This window comes from Anastrepha obliqua, chromosome 1, assembly GCF_027943255.1.
Source record: "Anastrepha obliqua isolate idAnaObli1 chromosome 1, idAnaObli1_1.0, whole genome shotgun sequence".
NCBI lineage: Eukaryota > Metazoa > Arthropoda > Insecta > Diptera > Tephritidae > Anastrepha > Anastrepha obliqua.
In genome coordinates, this window is record NC_072892.1 from 76194133 (window position 1) to 76211838 (window position 17706).

The 17706-nt window shown below is 38.1% G+C and overlaps 1 protein-coding gene across 1 annotated transcript in view; it reads right to left on the reverse strand.

Moving 5' to 3' along the window:
* The window catches only part of LOC129249853 (methanethiol oxidase), a 31784-nt gene extending 14884 nt beyond the window's left edge, over nt 1-16900 (reverse strand). The window contains exons 1-3 of the mRNA XM_054889525.1: nt 16835-16900; nt 10739-10902; nt 3550-4022 (exon numbers count right to left, since the gene is read on the reverse strand). Coding sequence (XP_054745500.1) covers nt 3550-4022; nt 10739-10902; nt 16835-16847 — 650 coding nt within the window. The 5' untranslated portion in view covers nt 16848-16900. The remainder of the gene's footprint in view (nt 1-3549; nt 4023-10738; nt 10903-16834) is intronic.
* Between the last annotated feature and the right edge of the window lie 806 nt (nt 16901-17706).

The window sequence follows — 17706 nt, forward strand, 5'->3', positions numbered from 1 at the left end:
TTTTGTATAGGTAGGTGATCTATGTAAGTATAAATAATAGTACATGTGCCTCGTTCCTTCATAATTTCTGCAAGGATCGCCGGATACTGTTCATTTTTTAATTGCAGTTTATAATCCGTCATTTGCTTAAAAATATAATATGAATAAAAGGGCGCGAGAATTTGAGTGTAAAAATGATCCAGATATGTTCTGTTTCATCTGCGGGGAGTTTATCGTTAAAAGGATGCGACGTGTGTTTTCAAATCCTTTGAAATTTGCATACCATAAGTGTTATGGAATTGAGCCTAGAAACAATGAAAAACCATGGACACCGAATACTGTGTGCACCACATGTCGAGTCGAATTGATATTTTCGGAAACCGGAACCAAAAGGTACATCATAAAAATTAGGAGTTTGCTCTCTTTTAATGCATATCTGACAAGTTTCTTAAACTATCTATTTAGACGACATATGAAATTTATTACACCAATGAAGTGGAGGGAACCAACTTGCCATTCAACGGACTGCTATATTTGTACTACAAAAGTATTTGGGGTTGGAAAGTCAAGAAAAGTAACCTATGCGAGCGTATCTACAGTGTCATTACCAGAACTAAATTCAACGGAAGCTAGATTGCCAGCATCAAATTTAACTTTAGTTCCGGCTCCAGTTTCATTGTCAACAGCAGTATCTGATTACGCGGCATCATGTTGTACTGAATTGCAAACGGAAAACGAAAGAAACCCTTTGTCACAAGCACAACTCAATGATTGGATAAGGGATTTGGAATTGTCAAAAGAAAAGGCCGAACTACACGCCTCTCGTATGCAACAATTTAAATTTGTTTCATCCGATGTTAAGGTAACATATTATAGGACTCGTCACGAACAATTCTCCCAGTACTATACGAAGAAGGACAGTATTTGTTATTGCAAAAACATTGCTGGTCTATTTAAACAGTTTGGTGAACCATATGATTCAAAAGAGTGGCGATTGTTCATAGACGCCAATAAATTAAGTTTAAAGGCCGTATTATTGCATATTGGCAACCAAAAGCCATCTATCCCGATCGCGCATGCAGTAAATACGAAGGAAACATATGAGACAATGCAAAAATTGCTTAAATTAATTAAATACGAAGAACATGATTGGAAAATATGTGCCGATCTAAAAGTCGTTGGAATGCTATGTGGTCTACAATCTGGATACACAAAATACTGTTGCTTTCTATGCAAATGGGATAGCCGGGCACGTCAAGACCACTACATCATAAAGGATTGGCCAGAACGAATCGAGTTTCAAGTTGGGGTGGATAACATAAAATACTCACCACTTATAAAGAAGGAAAAAATAATTCTACCTCCGCTCCACATCAAGCTCGGCCTTATCAAAAACTTTGTCAAGGCTTTGGACAAAGAAGGCGAAGCTTTTCATTATTTGAAAACAATCTTTCCACAGATTTCAGAAGCAAAAATAAAGGAAGGGATTTTTGTGGGGCCGCAAATAAGGAAAATAACGGCCAATACCCATTTCAAAGAATTATTGTCACCAGTGGAGGCAGCGGCGTGGGACTCTTTTGAAAAGGTCGTTACTTCTTTTTTAGGCAAACACAAAAGTCCTAACTTCGAGCTGATAGTAAACGATTTAATCAAAAACTATGCGGAAATGGGTAAATAAAAAACACATATAAGACCATTTTCTCAGTTAACTTTAAAACTAAACAAAAAGTTTGAAAGCAAATTTTTAAATTTACATGAGAACATATAGCCCTTAATCTGAATTTATTGCCCTGCTCCGAACAAACAAGAACCACCAAAATTTGTTCTGAATTGGAAGATTAATCCAGCCTAAGAAAATTATATGCTAATGTGTCACTTATGTATTTATCTAATTCCCTTTTTAATTTTCTTTCAGGAGTAAATATGTCTTTAAAAATTCATTTTCTGCACTCCCATTTAAATTTTTTCCCGCAAAATCTTGGCGACGAAAGTGATGAGCATGGCGAAAGGTTTCACCAGCAAATGCAAATGATTGAAAGTAGGTATCAAGGATTCTGGGATGTCGCTATGATGGGTGACTACTGTTGGTTTCTCATAAGAGAAACCGATCCTTATATAAATAAGCGTCAAAACAAGACACATAACTTTTTCAATTATAAAATAAGATCATAGAGTTAAGACAGAATACATACAGTACATATGCTATTATTTGTAGGATACTTAAGTTTTACTATATGGATATATTTACTTGAATGCTTGTAACTTTTGTATTAGTTCATCGATTTTGTTTAATCAAAGTTTATTTTTTTTGTAATAAAACAGAGCTTAGAGTGAAAACAAAAAATACACGAAAAAGTAAAAAGTTTTCGAGATCCTTTCTCTCAAAGTACAAATTTTTTTATATTTTTACAAAAAAAATTAAAAAAATCCGTTATGATAGCTCGTTATCTTTAAATCTGCAGGGCCTAGCAAAAAGTGTTTTACACACAGTTTATAGCAAATTTTATTACCTTTTAAAAGCTTTCAACGGTTTTGGAATCGCTCAATTCGTTTTCGAGATATATATGATTAAGTGAGCCGAATTTTTTTTTTTTTTGAAATAACGGTAATTCGTAAATATCTCAAAAACGTTACCATAGAATAAAAAATAACCTTGATTTTCGGAATCAGACGGTGATTTTACATAGGAATTTCATAACGGCGTCTCTGGTGCATTTTGGCTGTAAACCAGTGTTATTAATTACGAAATTTCCTCTTTTTCTTCTTGTCTCGTTCGTAAGAATAAACTTTTTCGCTCCGCTCTTTTTAAGTCGTGCGAATTGCAGGTATTTGTTTTTATTTTTACAATTGGTTACAACTACCCACTTAATGTATTTTTTAACACATGTCTCTCTCTCGACTGCATCCGAGTACTTCGATATTAGGCTCATTTGGGTTCCTGGTCAGAGTTACATAGTGGACCACTTGACGAGCGAGCTAGTTAGACGGGAAGCTCTCGAGACGGTTTCCCGCGAAATGAGGTGATTGAGGTTCATTTGAAAACCTGTAGTTTGCTTTTAGAAAGGTGGAATTCATGTCAATGCAGCGAGCGTTAGAGTAGTGCACAAACTTTCAAAGTAACGAGGTCCTTCTGACTTTCGAATTTTGTGGGTATCCTTACCGCACTTGTCCATTAGTTCTTTCTGCAGCACTTATTTAGAGGATGAGGTGGAATCATCTCAGCCCCTTTTCCCTACTTTCACTGAAATTCAGACATCTGGCTCCCACTTTTTTGCTACACCTGTGGATATAGCAGGTTTAGATAACGCACACATTATGAATTCCATCAAATTTTTGTTGTCCAAGTGGGTTCTTGTATGAGCAACCATTTAACTTAACTTAACCAAAAAGTTATTGTACAAAATACGATAATGAAAAATTCATTAAGAGGTGCTTACAATTGCAAAGATACTACTTTTCAAAATTACCACATTTTAACTTTAAAAGAAAACTGTGAGTATCTAAGTACGTGTAAAATGGTATGTATTAAGTATGCAAACATCAAGCTTAATGTAAAAAGCAACAACATACCGTCTAAATTTTTTTGGAGCCCCCCATTCTGTTGACACCATGACATCAAAATATGGTTGATACCAAAAATCATATCCACATAACGCTTTTCGATCTCCTTTCGTCCAAGTCCCTAGGCAGTTGAAATTCTTTGCTTCAAATAGAATAAAATCGCCCTTGGCGTTACCCTCAGCATCGCCAAGTGTAGATATCATGATCTTGCCGTCAGCCAGACAATGTGTAGTGTGTGGAGCAGTAACATTATGGCTTTTAAGTACGTTACCGTCTATAATTTTCGATATAAAGGGCTTACGTGGATCAGTTGTCACATCCAAAATATAAATGAAATCGGAATTTATTGAAGGCAATATTAATTTGTCACGTTTTGGAATTTCTTTAGCATTCTCATCAATATAATAACAGCTGGAGCAGGCATTCCAGCCCGAGTGATGTAATTCATTACCCATGCGGTTGGTCAAAGTTCTATGGATCACCTAAGAATACATACATTTTTTAGTTAATCATTAATTATTTACATAAAATACGAAAATTGAAGCTGGAACTAAGATCAAAATCCATATCAAAATACCTGCATTAAAAAAGTGCTTCAACTGATCGGATATAATTAGAAAAAATTAGGGAAGCGCAAAAAAATGAAATTTGGTTTAAATATAGATATATAATATAAGAAAAGTCACATTCATCGCATTCAAGGCTGGTAATAACAATTACGTTGCTGGTTACAAGTGCATTTCCAAACTTTCTACGAATGTATAATCGCTTGAATATATATGTAAGTATTATCAAGCAAATGTTATATTTTGCCGTAAAGCGTTACATATCCAATAATTGTTATGATTTTATGGCTGGTAGGTCAACCAGAGAAAGGAGATAGACTTGGCTTCCAAGCGCTGTCGTTCACTCCGGTTTTCTAACTACACAAAAAATGTTCGACATCGGAAAGCTGCAATCGAAACAGACAATCAGGAGATTCGCCACTCGACTCTCACTCCTGTTCTCGAAGAGTACACCCCAACAATCCAGCGTGGACGAGCAATGGAGCAACATTTCTCGTTCTCTACGTTTCGCCGCTGAAGAAGAAATCGGATTTCGGCGAGTCCGAAAAAACAATTGGTACGACGAGGAACGTCATGCTGCCGCAGAAAGAAATTATGCTACCGACGTATTATCAGAATGAAAAACGAGAGACCGAAATATGTGAGTGTGAGGAGCTTGAGATGCTGGCCCACAGGAAAAATGCCCGAATATTCTACCAGAAAGTTGGGCGGCTTACAGAAGGTTTCAAGAACGGGGCGATTTTTTGTAAGAACAAAGACGGTGATCTGGTGAGTGACAAGAAGGAGCATACTTAAATTATAAAGAGAACACTTCTCAAACCTGTTAAATAGTGAGAACAGCGCATGTCACAGAGAATGTGAAGATCCCGATATCCCAATCTCACTGGACTGTCATTCCAGTACCCGACCATAACGAGGTGAGTATAGCGATAACGCGGCTAAAGAACAACGAAGCCGCAGGAGCCGACGGATTGCCAACTGAGCTATTCAAACACGGCGGCGAGGAGCCATGCAAAATATGGTCAGATAAAAACATACTCGCCGATTGGAATTTAAGTGTGCTCTGCCCAATCCACAAGAAGGGCAATTCTGCAATCTGTGCCAAATACTGCAGGATTAGTCTTCTAAATATCACGTATAAAGTCCTAGCGAGCGTCAACCATCAACCAACTGATTGGCTTTAGACCTGGAAAATCGACAAGATATTCATAATACGCCAAGTCTTGGAAAAGATTCATTATCGGCATTCGACAGTACGAAAAGAAGTTGCCTATATGCCGCAAAGTCTGAATTATCCCCGCAAAACTAAATACAAAATGACGTTGCCGTTTGATACCTAACGAGGTTTCAGACAGGGTGACTCGCTGTCGTGTGACTTCTTTAACTTGATGTTGGAGAGCATCGTACGAGCCGCAGAACTTAATCGCTCAGACACAGTTTTTTATAAAAGCGTACAATTGACGATAGTGATATCATCGGCCTTAACAATCGCGCTGTTAGTTCCGTCTTTACCAAACTGGAACTAACAGCAAAGAGAATGGGTCTGGTAGTGAACAAGGATAAAAAGTACCTCCTATCATCAAACAAACAGTCGGCGCACTCGTATATTGGCATCCACGCCACTGTTGACAGGTACAAAATAATTCGTTTATTTAGGACCCAACATTAACACCGATAACAATGTCAGCCTTGAAATCCAACGTTGAATCTATCTTGCCAACAAGTACTACCTTGGACTAAGTAGACTATTGAGTCCTCTCTCGACGAACAAAACTCACACTTTATAAGTCTCTCATTATGCCCGTCATATCGTATGGCGCAGAAGTTTGGACGATGACAACATCCGATGAGGCATCCCTTGTAATGTTTGAAAAAAAGGTTCCGCGGAAGACGTTTGGACCTTTGCACATTGGTGACGGCGTATATCGCAGGCAATGGAACGATGAGCTGTAAGAGCTTTACGACGTCATAGACATAGAGCAGAGAATAAAAATCCAGTGGCTACGTCGGCTGGGTCGAGAAGTCCGAATGAAAACAACGCTGCAGCTCTGAAAGTATTTGATACGGTACCAACTGGTGGTAGCAGAGGAAGAGGAAGACTTTCTCTACCTTGAAAAGATCAGGTGGAGAAGGTATTTCCAAATGGCACGGGTTAGCACGTAAAAGAAACGACTGGCGCGTTTTGTTAAACTCGGCCAAAATCGGGTAAGTGGTGATCGCATCAATCAGGAAGAAGAAGCATTGTATTCCGTCTTCTCGCTGATAATTTCTGATCTGATAATTTGGCTTTGTCCTGTGCAATCTCTTCGTTCCTTCAATAAATAGGAGCTCGTCGAAATGATAAGCGCTTTCTCCTCAACGCTTCTTAACAGGCTACTTTAATGCTACGTATTAGGAGCTTTTCCATGTTTGTGGCTCTCTCTGATAGTGTAATATCAGCCACCATAAATTTTAATAATTCTTAATCAAGAATGCGAAGTAGGCACTCTACTTCACCTCTGGAGCAAATAGCGCTCCTCTCTTCTTTTTTGCATTAACTACTATATGATTGGGCTCATTGCATTTTTCCAGCTTCATGTAAAGTGGCCAAACTCGAGGTGTTTATAGCATTTTATCCCTAGGATTTTGACGCGTTTTCGGTTAACTGCCCATTCTACTCTGTCTTTACTTGCCGCTAATAATTTGTTAGCTGCAGGGACTGGCAACAGTGGAGTAAACCATCCGTTATGACGTAAGCAAATTCCTTCAAATTCTCTAAGAGCCTAATAACGGTTTAATGATGGCCAAACCTTTGCATTCTATACATCGTGGGTTTAAGCAAAGAAGTGAAATAAGTGAGAAGTGGGAGAAAGGAAGAGAGTGTGTTGTGTTTGATTGACAAGCGTTCTACATACAGAGAAAAAAAACAAAGTGTGCTTTAATAATAACCGCGAGTTTTTCTTCTTTTTAGCCCATTGTAAAAATCTGGTCCTTTCGGTTTACCGATAAGAAAAGCTGAAATATAAGAAACACACAAAAGTAAAAAAAAAAAATGCATGCATACACACCCATTATAGAGGATAGCCAATTATTTCTTCTTTTATAATAAATATTATTTCATTTAAATTTCCTTCCGGTGCACCGCAAATCAATTAAAGCAAGCAGTTGTTCTTTATTCTATTCAGCATTTCTACAGTATATATTTATACAAAAACAAACTACAATTCATAAACAAAAACTTTTTAACTTGCAGATAAATACATACTTATGTACAAGGTGGCGCAAAAATAATCATCCATTTTTGTTTTTGAATAACTTTATTAAATAAAAACAAATTATAATGAATAATGGAAATCTTTATTAGGACCGTTAAAATATGGTCCTTAAGAACTGCGGTTGTCTGAGGGTTGTTGACACAGGTTCGCGACTTTAAGTAGATCCAAAGAAAGAAGTCTGGGCTGGTTAAATCAGGCAATCTTGCTGGTCATGCCAAATCGCCAAAACGGCGGATTACGCGATCAGGAAGCGCTTCCTTCCCAATATCCATAGTCCGTGATGTACGTGCGGTTGCACCGTCTTGTTGAACTCACATGATCATCAAGCCCCGCTCATCCAATTCCGCCAGTAAGAAGTCGTTTATCATGGCCGTGTAGCTTTCGCCAGTAACATTGGCCGTATTGCCGATGACTGCAGCCCAATAACTCCTCCTTCGTGAACGCTGCACCAAACAGTGGCTTTGAGTGGATGTAATGGCTCTTCTTGCATCACACGCGGATTTTCAGTGTCCCAAAAACGAAGATTTTGCTTATTGATGTGACCGCTTAAGTAGAAATTCGCCTCACGGCTCATAATGATTCTCGCCACAAAATCGCCCTCTTCGTTGTTTATAATGATGATGGGTTGACAGTAATTCACACGCGACTGACGATCAGCAGGCATCAACTTATGCACTGTTTGCACTTGGTACAGGGATATGTGTAAGTATTTCACTAAAATTAGCTGTAGGTGCCGTCTGGTGGTGCCTAATTGCGTGGCCCGTCGTCTGGTTGATGTTTCTTAATTCTCAGCAATATCAGTAGCGACAGTCACGATATTATCGGCCGAACAATCAGCAAGGTCTCGTCTGAGTCGAGCAACTAAGCGCCGGAATGTTTCCTTTTGCGATACGATTAAGATGTTGATATTCACTGTGGTGTTGGAACCACCGACTGATTATTGGTCAAAAAAACATCGACTCAAATATTCTACTCTCTTGCGTATTATAGCAAGTAATTGTTTGTAAACTGCAGCTGTCTAGCTGGAAAGTGTTAAATATATACAATAGACGTGCAACGCCATTTGCAAAATTATAACATCTACCAATAAGGTGTGCCAACTTATATGTACATATGTAGATTGGGGCCACGGATAAACGAACGAAGTGTGATGACGTCCACGTGTACATAAATACGGGATGTCTAATAAAAGCGTAATCGTCATAACTAAGAAACTATTTGACTAATGCGATTCTAGCAAACCACATTGCATGGGCTTATGATATTTATTATACGCAATAAATGAGTTTACATCTTTGAGTCATACTTTGTGTTAAAACCGTTTGTTTTCATAACTACTTGAAAGTTCATATTTGTTTACCTTTGAGTCTTTGCTTAACTATTGCCAAAACATTTTCAACAACATTTCATCCCATTTAGCAGTTTCCACTTGTTAGACACACACACAACTGTTTGTTATAATCAATTCGTTCATTCCTTTTCCTCATCTGTAAACGTAAAATCGTGTATTTGATTCTCGGAAAAAGACTACACCACTCCACACATCTTTGGCGTTAATGCTTAGTATCGTTGTCTTTTGTAAAATTAAAGGTTGGATAGTTGTTCGTTCATCCTTTTTTGAAGAATTAGCCCAAAACATGAACTTTAATTGGATGCTTAATAGTTCGATGAAGTTGTCGATTATCAGAAGTACACCAAGGCCGACGCATGCAACTATTCGTCCAAAAGGAAGATTCATCCATGAATATTACGTTTGCCCACTTCCGTTCATTGTTAACGTTTTCCAATCGTATCTTTGGATACATTAACACCACTTTTTCCTTAAAACTATTTCAGCTTCACGTAACGATAAGTTGGGGCTTTGTCTAAAACAAATCAATGATCCTGTAATCTTGCTTTGGATATGTGTTTTCTTTTGGACCTCGTTCGGGGATGTGACTACCTTTTCAATTTCGGTATACCATTGCACCCATTTATTTATGACCGTTTCCGACTTCATCAAATATTTTGTTGCGGATGCTCTTAACATTTCTGGGCTTTTATGGTAAGTACTTATAAAGGGTGGTTAGGTTTTAAGGACCGGTGTGGATTTTGAATAAAATAAAATTTTTTTGGGAAATTATTCTCATTTCTCTTTATTATGATAATATTGGTATGGCTCAATTACGTATGGAACAAAATATTGGCCAAATGTCGGCCGCGACCTCGGCGGCACCCCTCCATCCGATGGTCCAAATTTTCGATGACGCTGAAGCATAATTGAGGTGCTATGCCGTTATTGTGCCGAATTAGCTCATCATTTAGCTCTTGAATTGTTGCTGGCTTATCGACGTACACCTTTTCTTTCAAATAACCCCACATTCAACATCGGCCCTTGAAATTTAGGGTAGATTCACACTATGGTGCCGATCACGGTTCGTTCTCGGTCTAGTCTCGGTTCGGTAAAATCTTTCGACATCTACATTCGTGTTCTTACATCGGTCCAGTCGCGATTCATCGTTAGTTGCGAGAACGCAACGTTATTCACACTATCAGTACAAGTCGCGGCCAGTTCGATCACGGTCCAGCAAAATATTCTTCGAACTTGATCGATGCTGGAGTGTGACTGTACCGAAACTTGAACAGCACGGATAGTGTGAATACAGTCATTGTTTTTCGTTTGTGAATATTTTACCGGACCGAGACTGGACCGAGAGCGGACCGTGATCGGCATCATAGTGTGAATCCGGCCTTAACCACCCTTTACATAGGAGCACTGCTTCAACTCGTTTTTCATAAGGGAACTTATTTAGTAAAAAAAACGAGCGCTTACTGGGAAAACATTAAACACAATAAAATTTAAACCTTGTCTCGAATATACACAGAATAATTATACTACGCTGCTGGGGAATGTAAAACCCGAATTTTCGGTTTTCGGTTTAGAAGGAAACAAAAAAAGATTAACACTCGTATAAAAAATGTATTGAAACAGATGGTGAACGAAACTGATTTTTATAAACAACGATTTCTTTGGAATATCCCTAGCTTGAGTTTGGCGGCCGAAAAGTTTTGTGCTAGCATTTTGTCAGGTTTTTCAAAAACTAGAACCTAAAGAAAAAAATACTTTTGAAAATAAGTATGCTACTCGTTTCTATAACACAGGAGATTTATTTAAAAAAAAGTATATCAAAGTCGGCTCGGTACTTTTTGAGATTACCAGCGACTTACATTTTTGAAATAAGAAATTTTATAACATATGAGTATAAATCAAAAAGCATGTCAAAAAAGTTTAAAATTTTGAGCCATGTACTTGTATAAATGGATCACTTTTTAACTTTACTGGACAATAACTAAACCGAAAAATGAATTTGAAAATATTAATTAATATAAGTTACAAACCTGACAATAACTTGGACTGTCGGGATCAACATCCACAGTTGATAAATAGTCACCATGAGGCTCATCTAAATTAGGTTGCACAGTAACAGTGTATAGCAGCTTTTCGCGGACTCCCGTTTTCATAGCATCAATAGGGCTCCCGTAACCGGGCCCATGGCAACAAACTAAAATTAAAGAAAATCAAAAAAGGCTTTCAAACTACTAAATATATGCAGGTACATATGTACGTATTATCACACATATTGAGCAATACATTTACATGTGCACGTTAACAGATATGAGTAATTACGATATTTTTAGCGTTTTCTTTTCTAAAAAAATGTCACCCATTATATGCCGACAGTGAACATGTTGTGTATTTCATATGAAAATGGACGAAGAAAAATTCAAAACCTCCACGAATTATCTATTTATATTAGAATAAAATATATATGTAAATGTTTTTACGAACTTGCGCGCACAGATAAGCTTAAATTAGCTTAACAACGCTCGCTCTCACTTGTTGGCTGTTTATGGCTGTGGCAGCTGATATTGAAGTAGAATTAATGACAACAACAATAACAAAGAAAGAGCAACCATTAAAAAAATAAATGGACAGTGATGCAGAAATTAATTTAATGTTTTACGTATAATAGCATTATACACTAAAAGAAAAAATTAAAAAAAGGAGGTGGCGCATGCATCCTATCAAGGTGAATTGGGCAAAAAATGGATACCTGGACATACCACAAAATTAAAAAATTAAGTACGGAATAGTTTTTTCGCCACACAAGAATGACTCGGCAATTGTTTGACTGTTGTTGTTAAACATAATGACGTCATTCCTAACGAAATATGAGGGTAAAAATCATGCTGAAGAGCGTCTGCCAATAACCCTGCTGTAAGTTTTGTACATTTTATATTTATATCTAAATTTATACTATATTTACAATACTTGTCAGATACTTGGCCCACGGGATACTATTGCACAAACTGCACAAAGTCGGAAAAACCAAAAACTACTCAAGAGCAATACAAGGTTGTAAGTGCTATCGACGGGAAGCACATTGCATTATAAGAAGTTTTTTACTAATGTTCTGTTAGCAGATTGATATGCTAAATATTCATTTATAGTATAAGTACAATACTCCTTTGCCCCCAAAGCAACAATCATCCCACACACTTTTGTTGAAGATTGCACATCTTCTATACTATAAAGGTGAATGTCTGTACGTTGTCCGCGCATCAATACGAAACGACAACACCAAATGACGTAAACATTTTTATACATTCATATTTTCACCCAATAAAGGTTATAGGCATGTTTTTATGATGGAACTTCCTTCCCACAGCCCCCAGGCCGCGCCACCACTCTCATTCGTCACTAATAATCCAATATTTGCTTAAATTTTATCTAAAAAATATTAGTATTTCTTATTTCCCACTATTTATAGCACACTCTAGACTTCATAATCCGCATAAGCTGTTCCACTATGACCCAAATGCAAAGTTCAAAACGATTTGAGATGGAAAATTTATAAAAATAATTTTGCTTGATATTTTTCTGATTGGTTGTTTTATTTTATTCAACGAGGCATAGCAACGAATGCCGGGTATTGTAATATTATGGTTATTAATGAAAAATTATTTTCTATGAAATTATTGTTTGTAATTCTTTTATATACATATCCTAAATCCCTCAAAACTACTCCTACGCGAGTGGGGCCGCGGGTTAAAGCTAGTTTTCTCTAAAAAAAAACTTAATAACATAAAAAATTTAATAACAGTATTAACACAACAAGGGAACAGCTTGCGTTTAATTGTAGATTATCAAGAGCACGTGGTGTTATTCAAAACGCATTTGGAATTTTGACTGCGCGATCGGGAGTATTAAGGTCAACAATGGAGTTTAATCCAGTGAATGCGGAGAAAGTTGTCTTAGCTTGCTTAGTCTTCCATAATTTTATATCGTTAAACGACTCGCAAAGGGGCAATACCAAGATAACGACACAGATGCAGAAGAATACAGAAATAAACTTAATTCGAATGGGGGCCACTGCGATCCGCTCGAAATTTTATACGCAGGGGCCTGAATAGTGCATATGCCCTCAGAGAATACTTAACTAACTATTTTGTTATCGAAGGCGAAAAAGCCTTTCAAGAAAATATTGAATAAATTACATTGAAAGTCCTTTAGTTGTTATACATATTTCACTTTAATTTACAGTACATTCCATACCAGAGCAACTTAAGGCAACTTAACTGAATTTTCATCCGGAAATTCTCAATATTATAGCTTCTCCAGCTCCTTAACTAGGTAGAGAGCAGTCCGCGCGCTCCTGTACCTTAAACCTTAAACTCATTTATCTCGAAACGTTTATTTTTCGGCCTGGTGTTGTAAAAAAAAAACAACTATTCCCCGAATCGTCTGAAATTTTAATATGTTGATCACAACATCAATGGCTATCGTCTGTACTAGAATCATATTATTATTTTAATTATTTCGTATTTTTTGATTAAAAAACAGATTTTTAGAGTGTCATATATATATTTGTGGTGTGCGTCGTGATGTGGTTCCACAAATGGAGGGACCTACAGTTTCAAGCCAACTATGAACGGCAGATATTTTTTATGAGGAGCTTTTTTATGGCAGAAATACACTCGGAGATTTGCCATTCCCTGCCGAGGGGCGATCTTTCACCAAGAATCGAACCTACGTTCTCTCTGAATTTCGCATGGTAATCACGCACCAACGCGGGCCAGAGAGCTAAAAAAGGAAGAGAGACTTATTATCCGAAAGAAGAAACGAGAGGCCATATTTGAGTGCAAGGAGCTTGAATACCGGCCAACAGGAACAACGCCCGAAAATTCTACCAGAAAGTTCGGCGGTTTACAGAAGGTTTTAAGAACGAAGACGGCGATCTGGTGACTAACATCCAGAACATACTTAAATTATAGAGGGAACACTTCTCAAACCTGTTAAACAGTGAGAACAGCGCATGTCACAGAGAATGTGAAGATCCCGATGCCCCAATCGTCGACGACGGAATTGTCGTTCCCCTACCCGACCATGACGAGGTGAGCATAGCGATAACGCGTTTAAAGAACAACAAAGCCGCGGGCGCCGTCGGACTGCCGGCTGATCTATTCAAACATGTCGACGAAGAGCTGCTAAGGTGCATGCATCAGCTTCTATGCAAAATATGGTCGGATGAAAACATGCCTTCCGATTGGAATTTAAGTGTGCTCTACCCAATCCATAAGAAGGGCGGTCCTGTAATCTGTGCCAATTACCGCGGGATTAGTATTCTAAATATCCCCTATAAGGTTCTAGCGAGCGTATTGTGTGAAAGGCTGAAGCCCACCATCAACCAACTGATTGGACCTTATCAGTGTGGTTTTATATCATCGCCCAAATATTGACAATACCCCAAATCTTGGAAAAGACCCATGAAAGGAGAACCGACCCACACCATTTTTTCGTCGACTTCAAAGCTGCATTCGACAGTACGGAAAGGAGTTACCTGTATGCCGCTATGTCTGAATTTGGTATCCCCGCAAAACTAATACGGCTATGCAAGATGACGTTCCTCAACACCAACAGCGCCGTCAGAATTGGGAAGGACCTCTCCGAGCCGTTCAATACCAAACGAGGTTTCAGACAGGGTGACTCGCTGTCGTGTGACTTCTTTAACCTGATGTTGGAGAGCATCGTACGAGCCGCAGAACTTAATCGCTCAAGCACAATATTTTATAAGAGCGTACAATTTTTAGCGTATGCCAATGATATCAATATCATCGGCCTTAACAGCCACGCTGTTAGTTCTCCCTTCTCCAAAACGGATAAACAGGCAAAGCGAATGGGTCCGGTGGTGAACGAGGGCAAAACGAAGTACCTCCTGTCTTCACACAAAGTCGGCGCACTCGCGTATCGGCACCCACGTCTCTGTTGATAGTTATGATTTCGAGGTCGTAAAAGACTTCGTTTATTTAGAAACCAATATTAACACCGATTGTTATCAGCCTTGAAATCCTACGTAGAATCTCTTTTGCCTACTTTGGACTAAGTACGCAATTGAGTAGTAAAGTCCTCTCTCGATGAATAAAACTAACACTCTACAATGCTCTCATCATTCCCGTCCTAACGTATGGCGCAGAAGCTTGGACGATGACAACATCCGATGAAGCGACGCTTGGAGTGTTTGAGAGAAAGATTCTGCGTAAGATTTGTGGACCTTTGCACGTTGGCAACGCGAATATCGCAGGCGATGGAACGATGAGCTGTATGAGCTTTACGACGACATAGACATAGCGCAGCGAATAAAGATCCAGCGGCTACGTTGGCTGGGTTATGTCGTCCGAATGGATACAAACGCTCCGGCTGTAAAAGTATTCGATGCGTTACCAGCTGGTGGTAGCAGAGGAAGAGGGCGGCCTCCTCTGCGTTGGAAAGATCAGGTGGAGAAGGACTTGACTTCACTTGGTGTGTCCAACTGGCGGCGATTAGCACGAGAGAGAAACGACTGGCGCGCTTTGTTAAACTCGGCCAAAATCGCGTAAGCGGTTATCGCGCCAATTAAAAAGAAGTCAACGCATTCGGCTACGGTGGCCGCCGTATTGCATTATACAGTAGTATCACCTGACTTATGCGGCAGTCTCATTAAAAAAAAAAGAAATAATTCTCTACTTGCTAATGAACAAAATATATAAATTTAATTTGGTATTAAGAAAAAACAAATTATTCCTGGTCTTCCGCCAGAGTTGCAATTACTATTTCCGTGCACCGTTGCAGAACCAATGCTTGTCTCTCGTTCTCATTTTGGCAATAGCTGAACAACTCCTTATTCCAAATCAAATTATGTCTGCACTAACATCTTTTTTCCGGCGGGACGAAAAGTTTTAATTGTTTCAACAAAAAGACAATCCAACTCGTCAACTTGTGTGACAGTGATGGTGTGGACACTTCAGATATTGATAGGCCCGGCGGATGTCGACAGTCCTGCAGATTTTGATGCTGTTGGCGAATCTTTTGGTGAACTCTCATCGGGTCGCTGTGAGTCACTACTACGTGTCACTTTAAAATCACGTGCATCGGAGTCCGTCGACCCTTCTGTTAAACATGATGGCAAACTTTGCTGTAATCTGTAGAAAATTAATACTATTTAGTTGTAGTAGGCGTAAATGAAATAATAATGCAATAAACTTACGGGTATTGGCTTACCTGTGACCTTAGAAACTGCAGTCACTCGAACAGGGCCCACTGCCTACCAGTCGTAACACCACTTCCAGGAACATTCTGCGAACTTCGCATTTCTTTACCAAAACGCTCCCGAAAGTTTCCCCATTGCTTTACAACAAGACTTTCCGCATACATCAAAAATAATCAAACAGTTGAATGGCACAATAACACTTGGTTCACTAAATTAATCGCAATTTCTTTCCAAGTGTTTTTTTTTTTCTTTTCCGGCTTTTTGAAATCTATACGTATTTTGCCATAAAGACACGGATAATTTTCCACTAAGTCGATTAATTTTTCGTCGTTCATTTCTAATATTCAATTTTATTATTTGTAACGCAAATATTAAAACAAATGTCAAATATTTCACAGCTGCTATGGTTACAGGGAAACAACAAAATTCAATAGGTACAAACGGCTACGGCTATGACTACGGGGCAATGATGTGACACCTATAATCGTTTACAGTGATTCCCATATGTTTTATGAGAACAGCTGATTTCTATGGTTACGGTTATAGCTAAAGTATTGCACCACTAATTGAAGCTTAAAACAATTCGAGAAAATAAAACGATAATTTGGCAGCCCTGGCGCAGGGCGGAATAAATGCGACATTATTCCAAAGAAAGAAAACACCACTAACGTTCACAGGGGTAAGTTTTGCGCCAATATTTACATATGTAAATATGTGTGTATGTACAAATATACGAGTATACTACGAATTCGCGTATTTCTTCAGTACTTTGTTATAAATGACTTTCAAAATTACAAATTTATTATGAATATTTAGTAACTTCGACTAAAAAGAACATGATTTAATTTGTTTTATATATTATGTATGTATGTAGATCTCTGAACAGTTATCAAAAACGTTTACCAACCTTTCTCAGCCATAGTTTTTAATAAACACACAATCGCCCGCACTCAACCAAGATCTGTAGGCAACTGTGCTTTGAAGTATAAATTCTTGCTATAAGCGTATAGATACGTATGTATGCACATGTGTGCACTCGAGATATTTGAAAACTTGAATTCGCGGTAAGACGTTCCCAAACTTTTTGTAAACTAATACAGTCGACATCTTTTTATGGGAACTCCCCTTATCCGTCCTTTTAGTTAAAGCTATCCGGTACAATATTCACTCACCTTAATTCAGTATCTTATGTTTAAGCTTCGCAAAGCCCGAGCAAGGCAATCTTCAAATCATAGGGATTTTAGGTACAAGTGCACACACATACATATGTATAGGTATGTGGCCTAAATAAGTAGTGTAACGCTGAAATTGATTCGGTTAGATGGAGTGAAATTACACCTTCATCATACACATTCCAATTAAATTTATTCACAGCCTAATAATATCGATTCTTAGTATAATACAAAATATACTGCAATTTTTACCATCACAAAAAAAAATAGCAAGTTAGAAATGCTAAGTTCGCACGCATTGTAGTGAAACCCATTTTTGGAATCAAACAAACTCGTAGTCAATGAGCTTGTAGCAGCAGAGGACAGACGGAAATTTGGTTTTAACATATTCAAGCTTGAGTTAATTCCATATTAAATCGTTATCGAGATGCACGCATAGAGCGGGCGTAGAACAGTTCATTTTTCAAAATTTACTTCTGTATTTTGCAGTAATTGATCATACCTTTGATTTTAATAGCTTAACCAGCTTAATTTGCAAAACTTAAATTAGTGAGCAATAAATTTTATATTTAAAATCTGAGAAAACATGTAGGGAACCGCTGTCTTG